The 13,016-nt window shown below is 40.2% G+C and overlaps 1 protein-coding gene across 3 annotated transcripts in view; it reads right to left on the minus strand.

Annotated features, from left to right (window-relative positions):
• ciz1a (cdkn1a interacting zinc finger protein 1a) overlaps positions 1 to 8,536 on the minus strand; it is a 59,792-nt gene extending 51,256 nt beyond the window's left edge. Inside the window, exons 1-2 of one of the 3 annotated variants that reach the window (XM_073052395.1) lie at positions 8,259 to 8,535; positions 1,151 to 1,341 (exon numbers count right to left, since the gene is read on the minus strand). In XM_073052395.1, the coding sequence (XP_072908496.1) occupies positions 1,151 to 1,341; positions 8,259 to 8,389 (322 nt within the window). In that variant the 5' untranslated portion in view covers positions 8,390 to 8,535. Of the gene's footprint in view, positions 1 to 1,150; positions 1,342 to 8,258 lie in introns of all 3 variants that reach the window. The other 2 variants (XM_073052396.1, XM_073052397.1) reach the window with 2 other exon arrangements.
• Between the last annotated feature and the right edge of the window lie 4,480 nt (positions 8,537 to 13,016).

The raw sequence follows: 13,016 nt of genomic DNA on the forward strand, positions 1-13,016 counted from the left end.
CTCATTTTATTGCAGCATAATGTATTTTTAAAATGTATTTAATTGAACCCAAAAGGAACTGTACTGTTACGAACGTGCCACAACGCTGAGGGGCCGAAGGGTACAAAGTAGCCCCCTCCTTCTTGAGAATCGCAAGATCGCTATTAATTTGGGTCTGGGACCCAGGAAATGAGAGAGAATCCTCAAGGTTTTGGAATGTCTTGGCCCCTCCGCAAGACAAAGCCACGGGAAACGGCCATTGTCTCTTGGAGACGGAATTGTGTATTGAGTACTGTACTATTCATTGAAGCCCTCAGGGAATGACCAGAGTGGGCTGGTTGAGGGATTGCATCATCCCAACCTGATTGACATCTGAGACCCCGTGAGTAAGGATAAAAGAGGGTCTGGGGAACAACCCCTTCAGACGCACCAGGAGAAACGCTAGAAATCCCGTGACAGCGTTTAAGAGCGACAGCCGGTGGGGTCCGCGTGCGTCCTTTCTCTTGCCTGGGATTGGCGGCTGTACTACAGAAGAATGGCTTTAGCTAAAGGAGAAATCAACACCAACGGAACTCTGGAAGGATCGACATCATAAAAAGGAAAAGCTGGCAAGTTTCAAAAATCCCTCTCTTGACTCCAACCAAAGGCTGCAGCCTGCATGAACTAAATGACTTTTTATATTTCCATCGGACAATACATTATCCCCTAGACAACGATAGAGCTTATTTCTTATTGATTATTATTATACCCGCACTTTTAGAGTTAGTATTGACAACGTATATTATCTGTATGTTTGCATTGATATTATTTTTGTGTATTTTTACCAATAAATACTGTGAAAAATAGTACCATCAGACTTCAACGGACCTCTCTATCTTTGCTGGTAAGTGACCCAGTTACGGGGTTCGTAACAGTACTGTGGACTCAAAATAAACTTTGATAAGATGTAAAAACTCACTAAAATACATCTGCACTCATTTTGCTATTTTAAAAAATTATTTTATTTTCATAATGAAAAGGTCACTAACAGTAAAGTCTCAAAAAATAAGTTCAAAGTTTTACTAAGAGATGAACATTTCATAAATTGCTACAGTATAAAAATATTGCAGTATAAATCTATTGCAGTCACAGCACAATGTACGTGTTAACAACTTTCAAAGTATGACCCTACCTTGCATCTGCTGCATTATCAGGGCTCGCTGTAGCATAGGATTGGGATTAAGGAGTGAAGCTTGACTGGATGGATGTAGGTTTAACTGAGGCAGTTGCTCCTGCTGCTGCTGCTGCTGCTGCTGCTGTTGATGATGCTGCTGGTGTTGAAGATGGTGGTGATGATACTTTTGTGGCTGTGGCTGCATAACCCTACAAAGAAAATTATCTATATTTTTAAAACAAATATTTTCCCAACAAGCATAATTATTCATGGATTAAAATAAAACTCTAACAGATTATAATTTCCTGATACACAATACGTGACACCAGCAATTTTAATTTTTAATGAGTTCAATGGCAAATCACTGAAGGGTTGTATTACCCAACCATCTGTCTACATACTAATTAACACCTGATCTGGAACTTCAATTCTCCAAAGGGAATTTTTCACTTTTTTTTTAAAATGTGGATTTTCTCTGTTCTAATACAGGCATTAAAAGGTGTCATCCTTGAGGTTTCTGGTTTAATCTGACAGCAGGCTCTGATGTACATCATGCACATGAAGTTGTCCATAGTTGCACTTCCTGAGATTAAAATGGAACTATTACCAAGTATCCAAAATACTGCAATAAGACACACTATTAATTTCCCAAATGCATTCTTTCAACAATAATAGAAATAGGCACAGCCTTAGTGTTCGCCATTATGAAAGCTTTAAAATACTGCTTCCCAAAACAGATACATAAAACCTCTGAAATATACCTTCGTGAGATTTTCCAAAGTTCAAAGTAAATTTATAAAAGTACATACATGTCACCGTATACAACCTGAAGATTCTTTTTCTTGCGGGCAATCACGGTAGATACAAGAAACACAAGTCAATGAAAGGCCACACCCAACAGGACAGACAATAATCAATGTAGCAAAAAAAACAACAAACTGTGCAAATACAAAAAGAGAAAAGTAAATACATACAAGCATGAATAAATAAGCAATAAATATCGAGAACATGAGATGAAGAGTCCTTGAAAATGTGTCCAATTCAGTGATGGGGCAAGTGAAGTAATTGCCTCTCATTTACGAGCCTGATGGTTGAGGGGTAGTAACTGCTCTTGAACCCGGTGGCGCGAGTCCTGAGGTTACCTTCTTTCTGATGGCAACAGACAGAAGAGAACATGATCTGGATGATGGGGGTTCCTTGATGATGGATGTTGCTTTCCTGCGACAGCTCTCTGCATAGATGTGCTCAATGGTGGGGAATGCTGGGATGGATTGGGCCGGGCCATATCCACTGCTCTTTGTAGACTTTTCCGTACAAGAGCATCGGTGTTTCCATACCAGGCCGTGTTACAACCAGTTAATATACTCTCCATCACACAACTATAGAAGTTTGTCAAGGTTTTAGAAGACTTGCTAAATCTTCATAAACTTCTAAAAACATACAGGCATGTCATGCTTTCTTTGTAGCGGCACTTGATTGTTGGACCCAGGACAAATCCTCTGAAATGGTAACACAGAGGAATTTAAAGTTGCTAATCCTCTCCACCTGTGATCCCGCAATGTGGACTGGCTCATGGACTTCCATTTTCCTCCTCATGAAGTTAATAATCATCTCTTTGGACTTGGTTTTAATTTACAATAGGTAACATTATATTCCATGGGTTGGAGGTGTGCCATTTCATTCCCCAACAGACTTAATGAAGCCACAATCTGAATTGTTTTTATTCATAAGAAATGCTACATTCAAGATACTACAGGGGATTAGTTTGGATGGATACAAGATAGGTGTCATGGACTTGGTGGGCTACGGAATCTTGGAGTGCACCACGACTCCAACTGTAGCACTTGTCTATTATTTTGACAGCAGAATGGTGTTATAAACATCAGCTGTGGCTCAGTGGGAGGTTCTTGAACTATAATTTAGATGACTGGCTTAAGATCCCAATGCATATCATTAGGTTGCTACTATTCGACTGGAATACTAAGAGATAATTTTACTGTTAGAGTTGCATCTTTGGATGAAACAATAAATTAAAGCCAAAAGATCCTAATGTCAATATTTCTAAGGAAAGTGAAGTGTTCCAAGAATATTGGGGAACATTAATCCCTCAACCAGTGAAAGAGATTGCCAAATCAGTGATATTACTGATGCTTTTTAAGTACAAAAACTAAATTCCACCTTTGCTTATTATTCCTATACTCCATGTACACTCCATTGCCTGAAGGCTGAATGTTCTCATTTTCAGGTGTTTTTTTTTAAAACAAAGAGTACTTTTTAGAAAAGTCAAGTTGTGACAGCAGAACTTACTTTCCTACATCCCACAAATGTATAGAAACTTGTGGATTTTTTTGTGTGATCTAAAAGAACCAGCTTGGCACAATTACAGAACAATGAATGCTGAAGGAAATGTCATTTAGGGGCTGCATGTATTTTTTAAACCACAAAAATTGCTGATACACTGGGAGAATCTTAAGCAATTCAAATTTTCCCTTATTGTTAAAAGAAAATTTAGTCAAAAAACTCACATGGATAGAATTGTAATCACTTATAACAGAAATCATCTGTTGGTAGTACAAGAAAAAGTCCTAACTTTGTGGTAAATTAATCTATACACAAAAAAGTAAACCAACTATGTCAGACAAGAATCTCACTTGCATGCATGGTTAACTCCTTGCCCATGACTACTCAAGGTAAAACTTGAGGTCGTATTGAGAATCCACAAATTTCCCCAGCAAGGAATTGCTGCTTACTAATACACTAGGAAAATAAAAGCAAACCTGATTGTTTTTTAATATATAAACAGTCTCAACCTTCTTTAAGTAGGCAAAAGAATACAAGGTTTGACACAAATTAAAAGATAAGATCTCCAAAACATAGTCTTTCTTCACCTCGAACAGATTCTCTGGATTGAGAATGACTTGCACCAACTCTGATTTGTGGGCATTTTAGGTGATTGAAAAGACCGAAGTAGGAACCTCACCCTCTTCGACAGAGAGGGCTCAGGATGCCAAAAATCTGCAGGTTGTCTGTGATATGATATGTTTTAGACCCTTAGAAAGTTTTTGATAAGAACAGGCCATTTGGCCCAGCAAAGTTTGCCAAATTATAACCTGTCCTGGCAGTACAGGTGCTCCTAGTTTTTTTTTATATGAAGCTTCTGTGCATTGCAGATACATGGACATTAAAAAGCAAATATTCAAGATTCTCAATCATACCTCAAATTCTCCTTTGAGCTATCATGGACGAGAAATTACCATGCATCAGCAGGATGCTGTATTTTGTCCACATACCTTCCAAGAACATAATTTATTTTTTCCCTCTTTCCACCTGGGATTCTCTTCCTGAGAAAAATGTCTATTTTGGGAATTTAGCCCAATGGAGTGGGCTGAAGGTAATAAGAACTTCAAAGGTCTATAGTCCAAACAAGGCTCCACTCATTGACAGCTAAGAATGGACTAAACCTCATCAAGGACACTCACTCACAACCAAGAGTCCTTGACAATACTCTACAACAGCCTTTTTGATCCAAACTTGCCCCGACTGATCAACAGGAAGTTAAAAAGTCATATCCGAAATTAAAAACAACTCAGCAGCAGATAGTATTGGTACAGAAGATCTAAAAGTAGGCCGTGAAGAATTTTGATCATAGATTCATAATCTTGTCTGTCTACTTCTGGAGATAATAGCATATACAATAAGTAGGATATAGGCCCCCAAGAAATGCTGTCATATATCATGTCATGTGTTCAAAAAAAAAATCCAACTACGTAAACTCAAACACAAGGAAATCTGCAGATGCTGGAAATTCAAGCAACACACACAAAATGCTAGTGGAACACAGCAGGCCAGGCAGCATCTATAAGGAGAAGCACTGTCGACGTTTCAGGCCGAGACCCTACGTCAGGACTGATGTAAACTACTTGGGTGTTGCCTTATTATCTGTTAAAAAGAAAACTTTTGGGGTCCTCCTCAACTGTCTCCTCCTAATAGGTTAAGTGCTGCACCCCTTTCTGAAGGCTTAGTGGACAACAATTCTAAAATTCACAACAATTCCAAGAGAAATGCAAACAGCAGAATTAACCACTCTGTGTGTCCTTTTCAGATCTCATTATTGCCTTTGACTGCCCCAGTACCCCTTTCAATCTTTGTTACGAGAGTGCTGCAAAACTCCTCCATGAAAAAAAGAGGAACTAATCTCCAGAACTAATTCAAAGAAAGCTTTTCAACTAATGCCAGCTATATTCTAGAACCAAGGAACGCACACAAAATGCTGGAGGAACTCAGCAGGCCAGGCAGCATACAAGGAAATGAGTAAACAGTCGACTTTGTGGGCTGAAAGGTGTCATGTGTGTTATAGTATGCAAACAATGCTTGTTTCCTTTCATGAAGATGTGTCTTGTGCTTAACATCCCCGGACAACATCCTCCTCGAATTTGGCAGTACCTCAGCAGAACATTTAGCATAATGCTATTACAGCACCCGCGATCACCAATCATAGTTCAAATTCTGATGCTAAATGCAAGGAGTTTACACATTCTCCCCCATGTAAGGAGTTTGAGTGTTTTCCCTGCGACCATGTGGGCTTCATCAAGATGTTCTGGTTTCATCCCATATTCCAAAGGTTAGGGTTAGTGAGTTATGGGCATGCTATGCTGGCGCCAGAAGAAACTTGTAGGTTGCCAAGCACAATCTTTGTTGATTTGAGTTGACGTACATGATACATTTCACTGTATGTTTCAATGTACATGTGCAAAAAAACTAATCTTCTAAAAATACCTTACTGTCAAATTTCATTCTCAGGTATTAAAAGTTCAAAGCAAGACACTGGAAAAATGGACCACTCCTCAGAGAAAGCAGGCATTAATGATGAAATTCTCCACTGCTTTTAACGTGCCAGCACAGATTTTGGTCAACTGAAGAGGATGTTTAAAGATCAAAACCTTAGGGCAAGAACAAAACTAATGGGCTACCAGGCAAGTGATCCCTGCCATGCTATGTGCTTCCGAGATGTGGACTACCTAAAGCAAACACCTCACAGTACTAAAGAGCTATCACAAAAGCTGCCTCTATAAAATCATCCAAGTCCACTGGCAGGCTAACTGAACCAATGCCAGTGCTCTCATGCTAAATACTGCGGAGCAAAACTGACAGCAAATTCATCTTGTGACTCCAACAGTGATATGCTGCTTAATTTGTCTACGTACCATATGAGAGGAAACCACTAACCCTAACAGACTGTTGTGTCTGGAATGTATGCACCTTATTTACAGTAAGGTTTGATATACCAGCTGCTCCCAGAAACTGTAGCAGTATTAAGCATCAATTAAAAGTACTCAGTACAGCACCTTTATTGCTTCCCTAACTATCCTGTGTTGCACATCAACAGAAACACAGGCTCTACATGCATAATTAGAGGAACTGTTAACATATTCACTGAAATGTATTTTTCCCAAATTTCACCAACTTACTTTATAGAGCCAATTCTGCAGCAAATACTTCTGTTCATGCATCACCCATTCCTACTGCCTTGAACATCATGCATGATTTTGCCACTCTCATCCTTGCATGCAAATCATTTCAAGCTCTTAATAAACTATTTATAAACTTGCTAATCATTCAGTATTCCTCTAAATGGTAACCTTTTACATATCTACATCTTTTGCCTTCATTCAAACTCTCCATGCCACAGACTAATTTAGTATATTTTAGTCACTAATCTAATTTTAGTTTTCATTCAACATAGTGTTAAGTTTTATCTGATCACCTTATGTTTTGCTTTAGAACGCTCGTACTCAAGGCACCACATATTAATTCTGTAATCTTTCACATGAATGGATTTGATGGAGTACATAGTTTTAATTACCGTACTCTTTACATTGAGTTTTTAAACAGTTTCAAACACAAATGCAATTTAGATTCAGTTTGGACATGTTGCTAGTATATTCTGACCAAGTTAGAAAGTTGCAATTTTAAGTCTCAGTGAATGAAGGCATACAATTGTAAACTGTTTTGTAAGGTGAAGGATGTGTAATTTCATCTAAAAAGAGACTGAAGATATTTGCAAAGCACAGAGGTTAGGTCAGCATGGCTAGATGGGCTACTGGGCCGCAGTACTCTTATGATTCTATGGTGATGAGATAAAGGCCAAGTTGTGAAGCATTTTGTTGAGTCTGCTCCTGGATCTAGTGGAAGTAGTTATTCACAGGGCAAATGTCGTCAGTGGAAAGGGCATCACTCGCCTCTTTTCATAAGCCTAGTCAGTGTTCAGGCGACACAGGAAAAGGAATACCTTTTCTTTCTACAAATTGCTCCGCTGCAAAGGAACAGCTCCTGGTTTATGTGGCAATATTAGAGTAGGTATATCAGGTTTCCCATCTGTTTCATTCAGATCTTGTTTGAAATAATATATTTATTTTGGCATTCATAATGCTGGTGGTAATCCATAGTAATCAAACTTAAGTTTTTTTTGGGCAGCAAACACATTTAGTGTATCAAAAGTTCAGGACTTTAAGTCCCAACGGCCCGACTGTTTACATCTTTTCATCGACTGTTTACTCTTTTCCGTAGATGCTGCCTGATCTGCTGAGTTTCTCCAGCGTTTTGTGTGTTTTGCTTTAGTATTTCTAGGGCAGCGTTCACAAGAAATCACAAAGGATTTCTTCTGACATTATCAAGGAAACGTGACAGATAATCTGCACACAGGAATTGTCCCTTACAACATAAGGACCAATGACTAAATATTCTGCTTAGCGACACTAATTTGGAGAACTCTTGTGAAAAAGTCTTGTGAATTAACTTGGTCTGCAAACTTGTCTGCCCCTCAGCAGAGAACAGTCTGGTTTACTTCTCTGAATGGGGTTAGGTGCAGATTCCCTTTCCAGTCACAATTCCAGTCGCGTTTGTGTTCAAAAATGTAATTCTAAATCGAACCAGACTAACGGCTGCTTATTTTAGAACTAGTGTTTTAGTTGCAAAAAGGCAGATGCAACTACTGTATCAAAGACTAAAGTTAGACCGTCAGATTTTGCGTTTACCCACACTTTTAATTTTGGTAAACTTTTGGCAATTCCCTTCCAAATGGATATCGCTTTCAGCTCCCCAACCTGTCTTGACTGAAAGGACTTACCGGTTAGGGCCTGGCTGTGGTGGTGGTGGGTGTGGATGGTGATGGCGATGGTGCTGCTGCCGCTGCTGATGAATAAGCTGCTGGAGCTGAAGCAGCTGCTGCTGGAAATGCTGCTGTTGCTGAGGGAACATAATGTGGACCGGTTCCTTTAGTATTAATCACAATGTTTTTTTTTAGTTCTGCGGAGAAAGTCGACCCTCGCTACCTACAAACGTTTGGTTTTGCGTCAGAAGAAAGACCCTCGCGACCAAAACTTTGGCCACAGCGCTCCTAGCGGCCGGGAGGTCGTTACGCCGCCTGTGCCTGCCCGGAACCAACATGGTGCGCTACCCGGGGCTGGCGTGGGCGAGCAAAGTCTGGCTACTTCTAAGGTTTACTGTCATATAAAAAAAATGCAATACGGCTGATTGGTAGTCTGATTAGAATGTTTGCAGATGACACAGAAATTGGGAGAGTGGTAGATCGTGAAGAAGATTCCAGACGGACATAAATATGCTTTCAGAAGTTGGACAAACTTAAATTGTTTTATTTGGAGTTTTGGAAGGGGGGGGGGGGAACCAAATAGAAAAACCTACAGCGCAATACAGGCCCTTCGGCCCACAAAGTTGTGCCGAACATGTCCCTACCTTAGAAATTACTAGGCAAGGATATAAAATTACAAGAAGCTTAGATAGGGTAAATATAGTCTACTTTTTTTGTGCAAAGTGGAATGTTAAATACCAGTGGGGTAGGTTTGTGAGAGGGGTAGAGTTTACAGGAGATTTGCAAGACAGGCTCCCCCCCCAACAAAAAAAAAGCAGACATATGGTAGAAGTTTAGATTGGCATTACAATGGCCAAAGACCTGTACTGTACAGTGACAAGTTGTACAGTTGGTAGTGAATTCAGTGGAATTTTTCATGGAATGTATTACATGAGAAATAGAAGCAATCAAGGATAAGCCATTTTGCCTTTGTTCTTGCTCTGCCAGTCAGTGAGATCATGACTGATTTTGTACCTCAGTGTCACGAACTCCATATCACTTGATTCTATTACTGTTTAAAACTATATAGCGTCACGATGTTACAGAGCATGGAAACAAGCCCTTCAGCCCAACTTACCCACAGCAACCAAAATTTCCTGTCTGAAATCGTCCCATTTGGCTGTGTGTGAGCCAAACCCTCCAAACCTTTACAATCCATACACCTGTCCAAATGCTATTTAAACATTGCAATTGAACCTGCTTCTACCACTACCTCAGGCAATTCATTTCATATACTCAAAGATTCAAAGTACATTTTGTTATCAAAGAATATATCAACTATACGACCTTGAGATTTGTTTGCCTCCAAAACAAGAAACCCAAAAGAACCCAGTTATAGAAAATGTAAGACCAACACCCGATGTGCACGAGAAAGAAAAAAAACCACAGATCATGCAAACAACATTGAGTCCTCAGATCGGGACCCTGGAGTAGGCCCAAAGCCCTGCTTATCAGTTTATCATATTAGTGGCCACAAAGCACAGCAGCCGGGGCAGTCTTCATTGCCTCAGTGCATTGGAGAGAGGAGTTACCATTGTGGAGAGCCCCAGATCCTGACACCCTGTCCTTTCAGTCTATCTGGACCAGCGTTTAAATTGACCAAACAATGGAAGAGCGAAGGGCAGGAGGGGGGAGGAGGGAGGATGGGAGGCAATGGTGCTGAGGGAGCATTGGGTGCCTTAGCACTTGGACCGGTGTGTTGAGGGTGAGTGAACAGGAGGGCAATTGTCAAACCTATTGAAGAATTAGTTTAGCTCATTAGCCCATTCACGGCTGCATTCTGACACTCTACAGCTAGGCTGATTGAAGCCAATGATGTTCTTCATGCCTCTCCACACCTCCTGTGAGCTACTCTGCCCAAGCTGGTTCTCCAGCTCTCTCCTGTATTCCTCTTTAGCCACTTTGATCTTCACCTTTAGCTCCCTCTGAATACATTTCAATTCCTCCCTGTCTCCTGATCTAAAGGCTCTCTTTTTGTGGTTGAGAAGAGCTTTCAGATCACTGGTGGTCCATGGCTTGTTGCTAGGGAAGAAGCGAACAGTCCTTGGTGGTATTACAGAGTCCACACAGACGTTGATGTAGCCAGCAATGCAATCAAGTAGGTCTGTTAATGTCCTCCCCGTATGGTTCACAGAGTATATTCTAGTCAGTAATTTCAAAGCAGCCCTCAAGGTCTCAATGGCCTCTGGAGACCATTTCTTTACTGTCTTGGTGGTAACTAGCTGTTGCTGTACTTCGCATGCGGTGAACCAGGTTGTGATCTGATCTTCCAAGCAGGGGGAGAGCTGTGGAACTGTATACATATTTGGCATTTACATACGAGAAGTCCAGTGTTGAAGTGTCTCCACATGAGGTGATTCAGTCCTGACCATGAGGAGAGAAGGTGAGGCAGGCAGGTAATGGCTGCCACACAGTTTTGTTAAAAATAACATGTATGGAAATACTTAGCAGGTGAGGCATCATGTAGGAATGATGAAATATAATAACTGGTTCAGGTCAGAGTGATCAGTGGTTGTTAGGATTCTTGGAGATTGATGGGAAAATGAAGCACAAGGTCCCTCCAGCCCAGGAAAGATTTGGGTGCATTTTTGTTGTACTTTTCACAACCTTAATACTTTCCAACTTGAGTTACAAGTTGATAATCAAATATTCTTAAAAACCAGTTCCATGTTGTAACATGAGAATTGAGCCAAGAGGCCTGAGCGTGAGTTAGATGACAGGGATATTAATAGAATCAAGTCAGGACTCATATATATTTGCCAGATGTGGAGAAGATGCCTTCAGTAGCATAACAACCCTAACATTAACATAGCAGAACATTACAAACATACTGAGTGCTCCTGGCATTCTCTGCATTTGTTTCTAACTTCTAGCATCTGCAGTCTTTTTGCTTAAATTGCTTTAAGAATTTTAACAATGAGTTTTTGCTTAACATGGAGTCACCAAGAATCACCGGATATGTAGAGGTTAGGTTGGAAAGCAAGCAGCAGAACTTTGAATAATCTGTCACTTTACCACTGAGTTATGAAATTTCAGGTTCAAATCCTACCCAGTGATCATTGCAAGTACCTAGAGTGACATTCAAATGTAGTGGTTAGCTTGCTGCTATTACAGCTCAAGTGTTCCAGAGTTTGGAGTTCAATTCCGGCGTCATCTGTAAGAAGTTAGTACATTTTCCCCATGAGTTTCCTCTAGGTGTTCCAGTTTCCTCACATGGTCCAAAGCCGTACCAGTTAGTAGGTTCATTGGTTGTTGTGAATGGCTCCATAAATGTAAATGATCCTATTGCACCATTTTCAGGTGCTAGGGAGTTAAATCTAAGTGTATTCATCACAACAAGACTTATTTAAAATATATTAACTGGTTACCATCACATTGCTAATTGTGAGAGTTGGTGTGACAAAATTGGCAGTCAAATTTCCTACAGTTCTGACTATACTTCCCTTTTTGTTAACTGCAAAGTCTTTGGGACTTTCTGAAAGATCCCATATACATTTAATTTTGTTAAAGCAAATCAGGGAGTCAGAAGCTGGCCAGGGAGACATTTCAATATCTAGTCCTAGTCCTAGTCCTAGTCCTATTTCCTTGGACTAGACTAGACTAGCAATACTGTCTATAAATTTGCTGATGATACAACCTTTGTCAGTAGATTCTCAGATGGAGATAAGAAGGTGTACAGGACTGAGATGTTCCAACTAGTGGAGCGGTGTTGTAGCAACAACCTTGCACTCAACGTCAGTAAGAGGAAAGAGCTGATTGTGGATTTCAGGAAGGGTAAGATGAAGGAACACATACCAATCCTCATAGAGGGATCAGAAGTGGAGAGATTGAGCAGTTTCAAGTTCTTGGGTGTCAAGATCTCTAAGGATCTAACCTGGTCTCAACATATCAATGCAGCTATAAAGAAGGCAAGACAGTGACTATACTTCATTAGGAGATTGAAGAGATTTGGTATGTCAACAAAAACACTCAAAAACTTCTACAGATGTACCGTGGAGAGCATTGTGACAGGCTGCAGCACTGTCTGGTATGGAGGAGCTACTGCACAGGACCGAAGGAAGCTGCAGAGGGTTGTAAATCTAGTCAGCTCCATCTTCAGCACTAGCCTACAAAGTACCCAGGACAATTTCAAGGAGCAGTGTCTCAGAACAGCAGCATCCATTATTAAGGACCCCCAGCACCCAGGGTATGCCCTTTTCTCACTGTTACCATCAGGTAGGAAGTAGAGAAACCTAAAGACACACACTCAGTGATTCAGGAACGGCTTCTTCCCTTCTGCTACCTGATTCCTAAGTGGACATTGAACCCATGAACTCTACCTCACTTTTAAAATATGTATTATTTCTGTTTTTGCATGATTTTAATATATTCATTATACATATTCTGTATTTTATTTATTACTTTTTGTTTCTTCTGTGTTATGTATTGCATTGAACTGCTGCTGCAGTTCACAACACATGCTGGTAATAATAAGCCTGATTCTCATTGTAATTATATTATGACTTTAATGTAATAAAAAGTCCTGAAGTACTTCGGAGGAGTATTATCAGGAAGTTCTAACATTTGCACGGGTGATCAAAAGTTTGATCAGATATATTTTGAGGAGCACCTTTAAAGATGAAAGTCAGGGAGATTAAGGGAGGGAATTCCATTAGCTTAGGCTTTGGTAGCTAAAGGATTGTCACCAGTTGTTGAATAGACCAGAAATGAAATATTCCAGACATAACAGAAGGTTGG

This window comes from Hemitrygon akajei, chromosome 7 (genome assembly GCF_048418815.1).
Source record: "Hemitrygon akajei chromosome 7, sHemAka1.3, whole genome shotgun sequence".
In the NCBI taxonomy this organism is placed as follows: Eukaryota; Metazoa; Chordata; class Chondrichthyes; order Myliobatiformes; family Dasyatidae; genus Hemitrygon; species Hemitrygon akajei.